This window comes from Abrus precatorius, unplaced genomic scaffold (assembly GCF_003935025.1).
Source record: "Abrus precatorius isolate BTA unplaced genomic scaffold, Abrus_2018 Scaffold8, whole genome shotgun sequence".
Taxonomy (NCBI): Eukaryota; Viridiplantae; Streptophyta; class Magnoliopsida; order Fabales; family Fabaceae; genus Abrus; species Abrus precatorius.
The window spans coordinates 25,205,394-25,221,768 of record NW_020874428.1 but is presented as its reverse complement, the minus strand read 5'-3'; the positions used below and the strand labels follow the sequence as shown (position 1 = coordinate 25,221,768).

The window sequence follows — 16,375 nt, the reverse complement described above, 5'->3', positions numbered from 1 at the left end:
CCCGGGACCTTAATTTAATCTGTCACATGTTCAATATCAATAGTTAGTCACAGTTTTCAAATTGGCTTTATATGGATTTTGGGAGTGCCCATTCCATAGATTGAAGTGCATGGAAATATCTGAGAGGGGACCAGAGCTTTTATTTTATAATTTTTAAGTTTAATGGTGAATTTCACACTATGTTTTTGTATAAATGAAAAAAAAAAAAAACTAAAAAATAAGGAAGCATGAAACTTCTCTTGCTTCTTAGATCTCACAACTTTTTTTAACTCTTTTCAAGACTGAATATAAAGTCATATGTGAGATGCAATTTTTTTTATGATTCCATCAATATCCTGTCTCAAATTACTTTAACATTTAAGCAAAATTTACTGTGTTTTTGTAATTTAAAGAGTTTGATATATTTTTTTATACCTGAAATAATTTTGACTGTTAATTTTAAATTAATAAATAATAAAATTAGGCTATCCTTAAAACAGTAGAAAAATTATAATTATTAATCTAAAGAGGGTTATAGAATAAACTTCTAAATTTATGAATAATTACAACAACAAACACCTAAAATTTATAGAATTTTGTTGATATTATATATCAATAATTTCAGCACCAATACGAATAACACAAAAATCAAACACATGTTTTTCATAATATGTGGTCCTCTAATTATCTTTTGCAAGAAGAATATCATGAAAAAAAGATCCCAAGCACATATAGATGGACGTGCGGGTCAATTCGTAATAATTTTGTTAAGTAATGAACAATAAATCTCTCTCAATGTAAGATTTAAGACTTCAGATTATGTAATGAAATATAGAAGTAGCAAATTTCTGCTGTGTTAACCAAACTCTGCATTTTGTAAATATAGTCTAATATATATAACATCAAATAGGTAATGTGATAAGGTAAAAATTTGGTAGAACATGTATTTGTTTTCTCCCTCCATAATTCGAATCATGTAAACTAAGATTAGAAGTTTTTTAATTTACATTTTATTGTCTTTTAACTCTTCTGTGTAATATTGTTATGCAAAGAAGAAAACCTTGTATATCAAGAGTCGAAATAAAAATGAAACTGAAAAAAAGATTAAAAAAAGCATTATTCTTCATGAAGTAGTATCTTCACTAGAAAATACAGTAATTTTGAATTGTTATCTCTTCCAAAATTTTCTTTAGTTATGGCACTACCTTTTCAAATTTCATGGAAACTGGAAACAGCATGTATTTGAGGCTGTACTTTATATAATAGTTGAAAACTGCTTTGGTGGGACTGTCGGTGGAATCATATAAATAATGATAGCAGATGGACAAACATAGTCAGAACATTATTTCTCACACAAGATGAGTGCGCATTTTATTTGTTATTTATAGAATTACTTTTAATACATTTTAATATTACTTTGGAGTGGGATATATTTTATTGATTTTATATTAAATGATAAAATTATATATTCACCTAGTTATTTGAATCAAATTATATTGAAAAAGTATAATTAATTTTTTTTATTTTTATATACTTTAAAAATATATATTATACTAGTTTTAATATTTAATATGTAAATTAAATACTTTTGAATTAATATAGTGCATCAATATGATATACAAATTTTGTGACTTTTTGTGCACCACTGTTCTTTCAAATAATGGTTATGATAAAGCATATGAAGACGGATTCTATATATATTTATAACTAGCTATAGTTTTGTATCTATGAAATTTGAAGTACAATTATATAACATGCTTCTAATAAAATAGATCACTCTATATTGTTCATCTTGCTATTTCTAGAGTCCCTCAAGTATTATATACAAGCCCACATTGCTAGGCCACAATGCCATAGTTGATCAACCCTATATAAATTCCCATAAGTGACCAACAACTTCTTCATAGGTATTTGAGTAGGGTTTCCTCATTATCAAGTTCTTCTAGCTAGCAAAAGCATCATTGATCATAATGAGGTTCAAAGGTCTTACCCTATGGTGCATTTGGATGAGTTTGTTTAAGTTATCATTAGGAACTGTGAGGTGCTACGAGTTTGATGTAGAGTACATTATCCGAAAACCAGATTGCTATGAGCAAGTTGTGATGGGAATCAATGGCCAGTTTCCTGGCCCCACTATAAGAGCTCAAGTTGGAGACACTCTTCACAGAAGGAACAGTTATCCATTGGCATGGAATTAGACAGGTTTTTTTGTTGTTATTATTTATTTTCCTATCTCTTCCTCTTTTTCTCTTTTGACACACACAGAATTATATTTGATTAACGGTTTATTATATCAATTTAAATCCATTCCTCTTTTTGAGTGTTGTGTTGCAGTATGGAACACCTTGGGCAGATGGAACTGCTGCTATTTCACAGTGTGCCATAAACCCAGGAGAATCTTTTCATTACAGATTCACAGTTGACAGGGTATGTACATCTCTACTTGCTTGGTTGCAAGGATGTTAAAAATTGTATAAATATAGATTTAATATGAAAATTATAATTAAAAATGTAGACTCATAATTATTATGTTACATTGTCTACTTATTTAGAGTTTCATATTTCATGTTTATCAATAAAAAAATACCAATGACAGGTTCTTTTAAATTATTTTAAATAATTAAAAAAATGTTCATAAATTGATTTCTTTAAATCAATTAATCATGAGAAAATATGATAAAAACTAAATTTTTTTGCTTCCATGGATATAAAAATCACACTTTTACGTATGATATATGATGTAACAATAATATATATAGTTCTTTTTTAATATGAACAAATAATACATTGTATTATTATTCTATATCAATATTTTTCTTTAAACAAAAATTACACCAACAATGACAAATAACTTAACGTCTAATATTTTCTACTAACATATTTAGCAATTTTTTTAGTATTTTATGATTTTGATTTATCTTATGTGCAAACTATAATAAAGTTAATATACAATAATATTGATAGTGAAAAATGTGATGCAGCCGGGTACATATTTCTATCATGGGCATTATGGCATGCAAAGAGCAGCAGGATTATATGGCTCTCTAATTGTGGATTTGGCAAAGGGACAAAAGGAGGCATTCCATTATGATGGTGAATTCAACCTTTTGCTGAGTGATTGGTGGCACACAAGTGCACATGAACAAGAGGTTGGCCTCTCTTCCATTCCATTCAGATGGGTTAATGATCCTCAGGTAAATTAAACACAACACTACTTGAGTATCTTTAATATCTAGTTTGGAAAAATACTTTAGGATTTTTTGGATGTTCAAATCCCTTTTGAGTTTGTGCTAATTTGTTTAATAAATTTCGGTGGTTTTTTAAATATAAATTCTCAAACATGTAAACAAAATAATAATTAATTAACTACTTTCTGATATCTTATAAAAAAATCAAACATAATTTGTGTAAAATTAATTCTGCATTTGGGGTATGGCTTAGCTTAGGAAAAATAATTATATGTGTATTACCAATTCTTTTAACTATAATTAGTATTATAATATCACTTTAATCTTATTTATATATCTTTTTGGGTAATTATACATTTAATTTTTATATACTTCAAACTTATTGTTTAATTAAAATAAATTAAGTTTGTGAACAGACTCCTAAATAGTAATACACATTAAATTTTATAATGGATGTTGGGAACTGTGTGCGCGTGAAAATAGTGTACTGTATGTCAGCTTTATGTACCTATATCTCCCCAGTGTGATGTAAAATTAATAACAATAGAAAATGAAATATTTCTATTTTGAATATGAGAACCCAAATTCAGGAGTGTTTTGTTGTTTATAAACATCTTATTCATGTGATATAAGAATTATAAAAAAAAGAGTATTTCTATTTTGATTAAAGGAATTCAAATTTTATATAACGTTTCATATTTTCTTTTAACAATTGAAAATTAGATGATAAATCCATTGGCAGATCATCTTCATGCACTGTAGAAGTGTTTAAATAGTAAAGTGCTTCAACAGTTGATGAATAATATTTAGCTATCTGTATTTCTAAAAGAATACAAAGAGAACGACAATAGATTGTAGGCTCTTGAAAAATTGTGACCCATCAAACATTTAACTTTTTCAGTCTTTGCTGATCAATAGAAGAGGACAATTCAATTGTTCCATGGCAGCTAATGTTATTAACAGCACCCTATCGCAATGCAAGTTTGAAGGTAGTGAAGAATGTGCACCCCACTTCTACATGTTCATCCAAACAAGACCTACAGGATCAGGGTTGCCAGCTCTACTTCCCTAGTTTCTCTCAACTTTGCCATTGCGGTAATTGAGTTCTCTCTCAGCTTTAGTTAGTACATGTTTGTATGCATTAGGATAAATCATTATCTTTTAAAAACTCTTTCAAAAAATTGGAAATTAAAAATAATTATTTTTATAAAATAAGTTAAACTACATCCATACTTATACTTTACTATTGAATTGGTGATTCCAAAGACATTTTCATTATTCCAACAAAAGGAAAAAAAAAAAGGCGCAACTGTATGAGACTATGAGTCATATATTAACACTTAGTTGAAATTGAATTAGGACCAATTTAGAAAAAATTTTAGAAAAAATTTTGTAGGAGAAAAAATTAATATAAAAATTAATTTTTTTAATAATTTTTGATAACCTTTCTCATTTAAATTTTCTTCAATTTTAAAAAATAAATTGTTTTTAATTTATAATTTTTTAATATTATTTTTTTATAAAAAAATTTATGAAAATTTACTCAAACTAGGTCTAGTCCTATTTTAGTAGTTTTCTAAATAAGTTCTTATAAAAGAATAAACTCAATATAAAATAATTTTATTAGCATAAAAAAGTAATACATGCATTATTATAGTGTGCGATCACACTGTTCAATTTTATTAAAATGTGTTACTGAATAAAATTATGTTATAATAATATATATTTAATATCATGCAATGTGACAGCAGGAGATCACTTTTCGTTTAGACAGACTCCAATTTACATATCTAATTTTTATGCGTAATTAATTTTAACACGAATCATATGTATGGTCTATGGTGGTTTTGGTATAAATTTTTACCTATTTCTTTGTGCATTAGAATCACAAAATGGTGGTGATGGAAGCTGATGGAAACTATGTGGAACCATTTGTTGTAGATGACATAGACATACACTCTGGTGAGAGCTACTCAGTCCTTCTCACTACAAATCAAGACCCAAACAAAAACTATTGGATTTCAGTTGGTGTTAGAGGAAGAGAATCCACCCCACAAGCCTTGACCATTCTAAATTACAAAACAGTTCCTGCCACAAACTTTCCTAATTCTCTACCCCCCCCATCACACCTCAATTTGATGATTATAAACACACCAAAGCATTCACTAAAAAAATTCTTGCCTTAAAGGGAACTCCACAACCTCCCAACCACTATGATCGTAGGCTTCTCCTTCTCAACACAGAAAACTTAGTTGATGGATATGATAAATATGCCATTAACAATATCTCATTAGCATTACCATCAACACCTTACTTAGGTGCCATTAAGTTTAACATCAATGATGCCTTTGACCAAAATCCCCCTCCTGAAAACTTCTCAATGGATTATCATATCTTCAACCCCCCAATGAATCCCAATTCAAAGATTGGTAATGGTGTTTACAAGTTTGAGTTAAACCAAGTGATTGATGTGATACTCCAAAATGCAAATGCATTGAGTGGGAATGATAGTGACCTTCACCCTTGGCATTTGCATGGACATGACTTTTGGATTTTGGGATATGGAGATGGGAAATTCCAACCAAGTGATGAGACCAAATTCAACTTGAAAAATCCACCATTGAGGAACACTGCAGTGATTTTCCCTTATGGTTGGACTGCTTTGAGGTTTAAGGCTGATAATCCTGGAGTTTGGGCTTTCCATTGTCACATTGAGCCTCATTTGCACATGGGAATGGGTGTGATTTTTGCTGAGGGTGTTCAAAATGTGAAGGAAATACCTGGGGAAGCTCTAGGATGTGGCCTCACTAGGAAGATGTTCATGAACAATAAATACAATTGAAATAGCATATATCATGCATAAATAATCAACTTTATCCCCCCCCCCCCCCCTTTTTTTCTGTTTTCATGTTTTGTTTCTAATATGAGATTAGACCTATTCACTACCTTATACAAGGTAGTTTATCTCTTCCCCTTTATTGTACTATTTTTCTTTGCAAAATCCTTGGAACTCTTAAATTTATGAGATCGAAATGTGTTGATCAATTGAGAAAATGTGAATAAATATGCTAAATTTGCATTGCCATGGTAGTAGATGTTATAGATAGCTATGCTACAATTCTAACTGATTAGAGTGATTTGCATAAGGGGTTAAAGATGATTGACCAAGAAAAGAATGAGTTAATAATGAGAGATTTGAATACTTTACACCGGGTTTTAATTTCAAGAAGGATGCAACATAAAAGGACAATGTTATTGATTACTGAAATTATTAAATTACAGTTTGGATCAATTAAACACATAAATTAAATATTCCTAACAATATTTATTCTAAAAAATATAAAATTTATGAGAATGAAATTTTTTAAAGACTAAATTCAAATGAAATCATATTTGTAAAGGCTAAAAACATATTTAAAGTAAGAAAACTACTCCACACACAAAATCTTGCATATTTTATTGAAATTATTTTAAAAATATCACCAACTAAACATGCACCATGTTTGATTTTAAAATTCTAAAACTGTTATAATGCAAAACATATTTGAGATATACTTGCTAAATATGATCTCCAATTTCTTCTGTTTATTATTTCCTTACCAAAAATTTAAAAATAGAAAGAATGGAGTTTACTTCGTTTGGACCTAAAATATTCTATAAGTTTTATATGTATATATAGCCTTACAAAAATAGAAGTTAATTTTGACTTAAATTTTATAACTCCTTTGGGAAAAAAAGTAATAAAATACAATATTTTAAGTATAGCTAAGATTAAATTATTGTTATTTTGAAATATGGACTCCTTTGCTGAATGAACTTTTATTCTGTATCGCTGTAAAATAATTTGGAGTTAATAATTTGAATTATTTATAAAACTTATACAAGTTTGATTTGCCCCAACTATATGCAATAATTCAAAAATATCGAACTTCTCATAAAACAAAAATTCCAGTATCCGATAATTGAAATATCTACTTATCAGTGTTCATATTGAAGATGGGTGCCAGTCGTGTTTACTTTTTTAAAGTTTAAACAAATTGCCAAACGCACTAAAGGAATAGATAGAGGAATAAGGGGGAAATATTACAAAAGTTAAACCTAATTTTTTTTTTGCTTAATTTATTCCTTGTGCATGACTTTATTCTCAAGTACTACTATTTTTCATTGACAAAAGCAAACCTAATTGATTTGCTTAAGAGTAAATTGGGAGGAAAAAGTAAAATTTAAAAACAACTTAAAGTATGGTTGAGATTTAACACCAAAAAAATCAATATAAAAGAAAATTATTATCTTTTAAAATATAAAGAAACTAAATAATAGTGAAGTAATTTATTAAGTCAAGTGTGATAAAAAATTACTTATTAAAATAACATTTTAATTAATAAAGAATAAGTTTTGTCTTTAATATAATAGAATGTCTATATCTAGATCCTCCCCTCTCTATATATACAAGGGCACCCAGCTAAGCCATAATGCCATAACCTTCCAATCTATTGACAATTTGCTCCTCCTCATAAGGCTCTCAGAGGAAAAGCAAGAAAATGAGCTTCAAAGCTCTAACCCAATGGTGCATTTGGTTGTGTTTATTACAGTTATCACTAGGAGCTGTGAGGCACTACAAGTTTGATGTAGAGTACATGCTTCGTGAGCCAGATTGCCATGAGCACGTTGTGATGGGAATCAATGGCCAGTTTCCTGGCCCCACTATCAGAGCTCAAGCTGGAGACACCCTTGATATTGCACTCACCAATAAGCTTTCCACAGAAGGAACTGTTATTCACTGGCATGGAATTAGACAGGTTTTTCTTTCTATTTTTTTTATTAACTACCTAGTACTCTTGAGACATTAAAAAAATATGCTGACAGTATGTTACTTTTATAAAAAAAAATTTTAAGATACAAATTTTTTGTTTATCTTTTTTTTTTTTATCAACCTAAACCCACACTTCTACTGTGTTACAGTATGGAACACCTTGGGCAGATGGAACAGCTTCCATTTCACAGTGTGCTATAAGCCCTGGAGAAACTTTTCATTACAGATTCACAGTTGACAGGGTATATTACATGCATTATTACGTTGATCTCCTTGTTTTCTGTTTAGTTTCTTAATTGGTGTTTGTTAATTATCCCTTCGATGTTCATTAGTCCTAACTTACATGCATATATTGTTCAGAACATTGTGGGTTTGCATTATCAATAGATGTATGATGTACTAATGGTACATATATGTCACTGTTTTACATTTCAAAATTTGTTATTATAATGTATTATATTGTTATTGTTACATTATGTTTATAATATTTATAACATTTTTAAATTTTTATAGTGCATGTTATGCGTTGAATGTTCAAAGTATATAATTAAGTTAATGTAATAATATTCATGGGTAAAAATATGGTGCAGCCGGGTACATACTTCTACCATGGGCATTATGGTATGCAAAGAGCAGCGGGGTTGTATGGTTCTTTGATAGTGGATTTGCCAAATGGACAAAAGGAACCATTCCATTATGATGGTGAGTTCAACCTTTTGTTGAGTGACTGGTGGCACAAAAGTACACATGAGCAAGAGGTTGGCCTCTCTTCCAAGCCATTCAAATGGATCAATGAACCTCAGGTAAATTAATTGAACAAAACAACCCACGTAGTGTGTGATTCTTTTCTTTGCTTCTTCAAGTCTTATAATGGATCAATAATAATGTATGTGAAAGGACACATCGTATGTCAGCTTTATGTACCATCTCCCTCATGTGATGTAAGAATAAAAATGGAAAATGGAATATTTTGAATGTATGGATACAATTTCATTGCGTATGTCCATCACCCGCAAGTGGGTATATGTTGGAATTCTGTGAATTTGGTACAAATCTTCCCAACATATTGTTCATTTTTCAACCAGATTTTTAACACTAATGTTTGTGGTAATTTTTATTTTATGAATGGCTACGTGTCTTTGATAAACAATTAGTGAAAACATTGTAAGATTAATGTTTGTGTTTTTTAAGAAGTGAAAATTAATTGGATGATAAATCCATTGCCAAATTGTCTTTTAGTCCCAGATTCTTATATGATGACATAAAGCTCTTTTTTTAAAACAATAATAAAATGCTTCAACAGTGTTTTGCTTCAAACAAATTCATTTGATGAAGTAATTATATGTATAATCCAAAGGTTCATCTTCTCACCTTGGAAACATTAACTTTACTTTTTCAGTCCTTGCTTATTAATGGAAGAGGACAATACAATTGTTCCATGGCAGCTAATCTTATCAAGAACACCACCTTGCCCCAATGCAATTTTAGAGGTGGTGAAGAATGTGCACCCGAGATTCTCCATGTCGATCCAAACAAGACCTACAGAATCAGAATTGCCAGTTCCACTTCCTTAGCATCTCTCAATTTGGCCATTGCGGTAAGTTTTCTATTATATATTTTGTTCCATCATAATATTTATTTAATGATATAAATCATGCATTACTACAATTTTACTTCAAAAGCACATACTAGATTGGTATTAAGGTAAGGAATTAAAGCTTAAGAAAAGGATTATGTTTAACCTAAGGACAAAGCAAACAATAACCACTTACAAAATAAAAAAAGAAGATTTTAACTTAATTTATTGGTATAATGATGCACATAAATACTTTTTTTTCATATTTTAGAATAAATAATTTACATGACTTTAAATTTTATCATACTTCATATTTAGAATAAACAATCCAGTTGCTTGAAGCTATAATTTGGCAATGATTGAGTCTTGAATACTAAATTTTATGTTTTGGTCGGATTTGGGGTCGTTTTCAAAGTTGATTGAATCTGATTTTCATAATAAAATTAATTATAAACTATAAACTTATTAGTACAACATATATATATATATATTAAAATAAATAATTTTTTTTGTACAAATTAAAAAAAAATAAAAGGGAAAATTAGGAAGATTATTGTGGAGATGGCAAAGCAGCAACCAAGATTGTTGTACAGATCTTGGCCTTTTCTGTTCTGTCCATCCGTAATCCCAGGCCCCACACTTATGGGCTCAGGCCTGTACGGATTCAATTCTCCCTTTGAAGATTGTTGTAAAATACCTCACTTTTTTTACAGAAAAAAAGGCCTCACTTTAATTAAAAATGTGACTATAATATATTTTATAAAGCTTAGATAATCTTCTTCTTATAAACTATTTTTTAAAATTGAGTTAAGATTAAATTTACGATATGAGAACTTATTTAATTTGAATGTTAGTTACTAATATGTATATCTAACCTATACACTTCACAAACTAGATATATAGTCCTGAACTCAGTAAATAGTTTACATCAATTAAAAATCTAGACATAATATTTTTTATAAAATTTAAATAAATTTCACCCTGTAAACTAATATTTATAAATGAGTTAAGTTCAGTTTTTTTTAATGATATTATAAAAAAAGATTTTATTATGTAACATATCAATAATATTTTCACATTTAATTTTTCTTATATTCTATTTTTATCCGTTCTTTTCTTTTTTATTAATATTACCTACCACATCTATTATTTTTTTTTTAATGTTTTACACTCAAATCACATTGCTTCATGAAGGATATAAAAGCTAAATTTTAATTATAAAAGATTTCGGTATTTCTAACATGCAAACCGAAATCTTTTGCAGTAAAAAGTATATTTCTCTAACGTCAGTTGGTGTAGAAATGAATATTGATGTGTACTTAGCATATTTTTTTGTTCTTATAGAATCACAAAATGGTAGTGGTGGAAGCTGATGGAAACTACGTGCAACCATTTACTGTAGACGATATCGACATATATTCTGGTGAGAGTTATTCAGTCCTTCTCAGAACAGATCAAGATCCGAAGAAAAACTATTGGATTTCAGTTGGTGTTAGAGGAAGAAAGCCCGACACATCACAAGCCTTAACCATACTCAACTACAAAACAATGTCTGCCTCAGTTTTTCCTACATCTCCACCCCCCATCACACCTCAATGGGATGATTATAGTCGTAGCAAAGCATTCACTGAGAAAATTCTTGCTTTGATGGGAACTCCACAACCTCCACTTCATTATGATCGTAGAATTTTCCTTCTCAACACACAAAACCTTGTTGATGGATACACTAAATGGGCCATTAACAATGTCTCCTTAACATTACCATCAACTCCTTACCTAGGCTCTATTAAGTTTAAACTAAATGGTGCCTTTGACCAAAAAAGTCCACCTGATAATTTCTCAGCAAATTATGATATCTTGAACCCTCCTGTGAATCCTAATTCAAATATTGGAAGTGGGGTGTACATGTTTCAGCTTAACCAAGTGGTTGATGTGATACTCCAAAATGCCAATGTATTAAAAGGGAAAAATAGTGAAATTCACCCTTGGCATTTGCATGGCCATGACTTTTGGGTTTTGGGGTATGGAGATGGAAAATTTCAACCGGGTGATGAGAAAAAATTCAATTTGAAAAACCCACCATTGAGAAATACTGCAGTGATTTTTCCTTATGGTTGGACTGCTTTAAGGTTTAAGGCTGATAATCCTGGAGTTTGGGCCTTCCATTGCCATATTGAACCTCATTTGCACATGGGAATGGGTGTGATTTTTGCTGAAGCTGTTCAAAATGTGAAGGCTATTCCTAGGGAAGCTCTTGCATGTGGCCTTACTCGGAAGATTTTCATGAGTAAGAAACACAATTGAAATTAGTAGCCACTTGTGTTTGCATTGAATTCATTGAATTTAGCTTTTTCTCATGCATGCCTTGTTACTCCCGTCAATTTGTTGGTGTTATTGTGTTATGTTTCCATTGACTACCTCGCATAGGGTAGTTATCTTTTCTCTGTTGCATTTATCCTTTGCAAATCTGTGTAATTCATAAACTTAAGAGAAATGCATGTGTGTAGATCAATGGAGTATCTTTGATATTATAAAAACATGTTAAATTTGTATGCCCATTGTAAGTGTTAAATTATGGCTTGTTATCCTATTAGTCTGCAATCGATTAGCATGGTTGGCATGCGGGGTAAAAAAAATGGCCAAGAAAAGAGTGAGTTAATAATAAGAGATTTAAGGAGTTTATATAATTAAGGTATGTTCAAGTGAAATGAAATAGAAAATGAAAATGACAATGATTTTTGAGAATATTGAACTATCATTTTGAACCAACTGAATGCATTAATATATAAAATATAGGTTTTGTGACAGTATCATAAGAATACTTATAAGAAATAAATAAATAAATCTTACTAAAGCTGTGTTAGTATATGACATTTTTTTTAATTCTTAACTATTTAGCCTTAAAAGTAGTTGTTAGTGTTTTCCATAAAACATTCCTAATGAATGAGCTTGACAGACATTCATGAAGACTTCTCAAGCAAACCAAATTTGGTATAGTTTCCATGACGAAAAATCATAAACTAACATTATCATTTGACTCACGAGTAATAAAAATGTCCATGTTATGGAAACCGCACCAATAATTTTGAGTTATATTATTTTTAATAACACCCAATAATTTTGAGTTATATTACAAAGCAATACAGTGTAACATTTACGTATTAATTAGATCATTAGCTGCATACTATGGTCAATAAAGATGATGCAGCGATAAACAATTTAACATAAACAAATTTCCAATCTCAATAAAATAGCAACAAGCCTTATTTCAGGTGCATGACTTAATATGCGTGTTGTGATTCTATTAAGAATCAAATTGTTTGTCTTGTATCAAAATTTCCAATCTTAATGATTTTCTAGCGAAAAATTTTCACCAGATTGAAAATTTTGAGCTGCCAATAAATTTTCAATCCTTGAATGACACTTTTATTTGGTCGCCTGAGCAATTATATTACTCAGTGAACTGACTTCCTCTTTAGCAGCTTCAACTAAATCCTCCTGCAACTCATACCATAAGTTCAGAATTTTGTGAAACACAATGTTACAGAATATGATTATTATAGAAATTGGAAGTGGAAGGGCTCTTTTGTAGTCATACCTGTGCACCTATCAGTCTCAGAGTTGCTCTCTTACTAGTCTCCTGCATTGCTCCAGCCAGCAAAATTTCATCCAATATAAAATATGCCTGATAGGATCAAGCTTAATTTTAATCATTCATACAAGACAAATAATGAAAGAATAAATGGTAGATTTTTTTTCCCATTACATCATTAGTGTTCTTAGTTATATAGGACTTTCAAGTTATATTAAAAAAACAGACATTATGATTGATCACAAAGTAGAGTGGAACCAACCTAAGAGGGATCCTCTGTCTTAGTTTAATTAAAAGTCTAATTTACCATGGAAGCTATACTGTTTAACATGACATTAGATTATAAGATTTGATTTCTAAGGGGATGCAAAAACAAGTCAAAATTTAAGTGTAGCATCTTGGAATTCTTTTGGCTTTATTCTCTAATCAAAATTTGAGTTTTATCTTCGTAATCTAGGATTAAATGGATAACACAGTTTTGTTCATCAAAATAAAGTCGAACTATGTGCATTATAACATTGAGATTTTATATTCAAGTTTAATAATAATAAGAGAGAATACAGTATGAAAGGAAATGATTTACCTTATGAAAATTAAAGATTAAATCCAGCTCACAAACCTGGCAAGATAAGTAGGAGAGAAACAAATTGAGGTTCTGATTTATGTGTACTAATTATTAAGAACTTGAAACAGTTTATGATACTCACACTGCCAAAATAGCGATCCAGTGTCTCAACATAGTGATGAATAATGGCAAGGGTCTCCAATTCATTGTCGTCTTGATCATTGCAGATGCAAAAGTAGAGGCTAGCATATCTTAACAACAACCAATACCATTAGAGTCAATTATTGTTCAATGTATTTTGCTAAGCATGCAACCGAGGCAAAATAACAAAGGGGACAGTCATGACCACCTTTTATAAACAACTTTGAAACCTTTCCACTCCACGAAGTTGCAGAGCTTTGGGGCTCGAGAGATAATTAGGCCACTTAACTCTCGAATTACCTTCCAAAATTTTATAAGAGGATAGCAAGAAGTAAAATCCGTGTTACAGAGGCAAGTAAATACTATTTTTTGTAATTTAAGTACTATGAGGCATTAACATAGATGAAGGGAAAACATGGTGACATAGCAGAAACTTTAATATAAGGATATGATCCAGTGCATATATTTAACAAATTCATGAATACACTAAACATTAACATTAAATATAAAAATATCAAGAAGTATATGAAATATGCCTAGTATGTGTTAGAAAAATACTCTGATTTGTTCAGTGTAAAAGACAATCAAACAAATGAAGTGCCAAATACAATAAAATATCTTTATACATGTATAAGGGTTTCTGCCTTATCAGAAGAATCATTGGTTTAGCTGGTTTGATAAATCTCATAACACAAATTCAATATCTTTTTTTATTCGAGTGTTTGGCTTGTTATCACCCCTATATATGTGTCTGCTGATTCCGGAGATTCAACATGCAATTTCAGCGATGAAGCAAAATTAAAGACTCACATTCAATGATTTGTGCAATTTCAATTACCAAGATCCTATAGATGGGGTTAAAATTAGACCCTTTATATTGTATATTTGAATTAGGGACAGATACCTTGGATCTTTCCTTTTGAGAGTATGGTGAATACCATTTCGTGAGCCTCACTTTTCCTTGTCGACTAATGAGAAGCACAAAGTGAATCTACAACCAAAAAGAATTATTATTTATTAGAGTCACTACATTTCATTTATAATTATAATATAGACTATGTATACACATGATCTATGACTACGAAACCAATCATATATATAATTCAAAATCAAATCCAAAGGGATGTGGAGGGAATTAAGCCAACGTCGACAACAAATTGTGACCTCAGCCACTACATAATGAGTTTAGGTTCATCAGAAGGAATCACAAAATTTTTTAGAACATGTAACATGGATATAATTAAAAAATGATGAAAGTGAGAAGGAAAAACATTTACCATTGATGATTGATATTGATGGGGTTTGAGAATAATACAATTAAAATTCTTTGAAGATTGATGTTTTACACTTTTCAGAAAGGGACAAAGTTATTCCGTTTTGTGATGCGTTACAAAGTTTAACTTTCTGGGTTCATTAGTTTCACACAAATTAAACTGTGTATCTGATTATTTTTTTTAATAAATAATTTTTCAAATATGGATTTGTTTTTCTTTTACTTATTAATATAAAATTGAGTTGTTACTTAGAAGAAGGACTCATGCCTAATCACTGTTTTTTTTGTATTTATAGCTTATTTAGTTCTAATTGTGTTATACTACTGAAAACACAATTATACAATCTTTGCATATTATAAGGTGATGATTGCAGCATCAAACATTATCTTATGAAATATCTAATGATGTTATTGACGTCTACTAAACTTGCCACCCAAATGGTTGGCCAGCACCATATGCTACCCACTCTTTTTATATCCTGTTTGATGCGTATTAGATAAATTAGTAGGTAATTATGTAAATTATTTATAATTATTAAAAAATATTAATCTTATCAATTACATGATACAATAAATTAATTTCACTTAAATACCTCCATTAAAAGTGCTAAAGTTATTAAAATTGTTAGTAGTTGGCAAAAGGTATTCATAATAAATAAGGATATTATTACAAAAACTAATTAAATATTGTAAAATAAAAAATAATTTGAATAAAATAAGACGTGTTTTTTGTTCTCAAACCTTTGTGCTTAAACACTCTTAGAGATTACTAATTAATATAACTACATGATCTGATTTAGTCCAAATGAAAGAAAAAGTGATATTTTTTAGGTCAAAATAAACTGATGTATATTATATGCTAAGGAGCTTAATGGGCCTTAATGATAAGCCCGATCCACTTAAATTCTTCGCATATTTTTAAAATTTTTTTTAAAAGATAAACTATTATAATTATGATTTTAATAACCAAACGTCATTAAAAAAAAAGGAAAAATTCACGTAGGCTTAAAAAATTTCATCTATGTGTCACTAATCAAATAAAAAAGTTACAAGTAAAATATAATAATAATTTTGTTATTATTATTATTATTATTATCAAATAAAAAATCAAATTTTCCTTTAAACAAAAATTAGGGAAATTTTTTTTTCTCTTTTTCTTGCTTCCATTGAATTCACTCTTTTCCCTTTGAATGGTTTCACAGTGTGTTCCACTAATGTCTCGTCACTCATCCACTCACTTATGCAGAG

At 29.6% G+C, this 16,375-nt stretch overlaps 2 protein-coding genes and 1 pseudogene across 2 annotated transcripts; 2 read left to right on the top strand and 1 right to left on the bottom strand.

Moving 5' to 3' along the window:
* Positions 1 to 1,949: 1,949 nt before the first annotated feature.
* Positions 1,950 to 6,044, top strand: LOC113847252 (annotated as a pseudogene).
* Positions 6,045 to 7,633: 1,589 nt separating this feature from the next.
* Positions 7,634 to 12,004, top strand: LOC113846395 (L-ascorbate oxidase). The gene is made up of 5 exons (XM_027474593.1): positions 7,634 to 7,966; positions 8,130 to 8,222; positions 8,571 to 8,783; positions 9,380 to 9,577; positions 10,901 to 12,004. The coding sequence occupies exons 1-5, from the start codon at positions 7,709 to 7,711 to the stop codon at positions 11,858 to 11,860; spliced, it is 1,722 nt and encodes a 573-aa protein (XP_027330394.1). The 5' UTR covers positions 7,634 to 7,708; the 3' UTR covers positions 11,861 to 12,004.
* A 978-nt stretch (positions 12,005 to 12,982) lies between these two features.
* On the bottom strand, positions 12,983 to 15,726 carry LOC113874528 (AP-1 complex subunit sigma-1-like). Its single transcript, XM_027512750.1, has 7 exons — positions 15,721 to 15,726; positions 14,759 to 14,845; positions 14,063 to 14,154; positions 13,856 to 13,964; positions 13,732 to 13,767; positions 13,155 to 13,241; positions 12,983 to 13,054 (listed from the first exon to the last, which is right to left on the bottom strand). The coding sequence occupies exons 1-7, from the start codon at positions 15,724 to 15,726 to the stop codon at positions 12,983 to 12,985; spliced, it is 489 nt and encodes a 162-aa protein (XP_027368551.1).
* Positions 15,727 to 16,375: the final 649 nt, after the last annotated feature.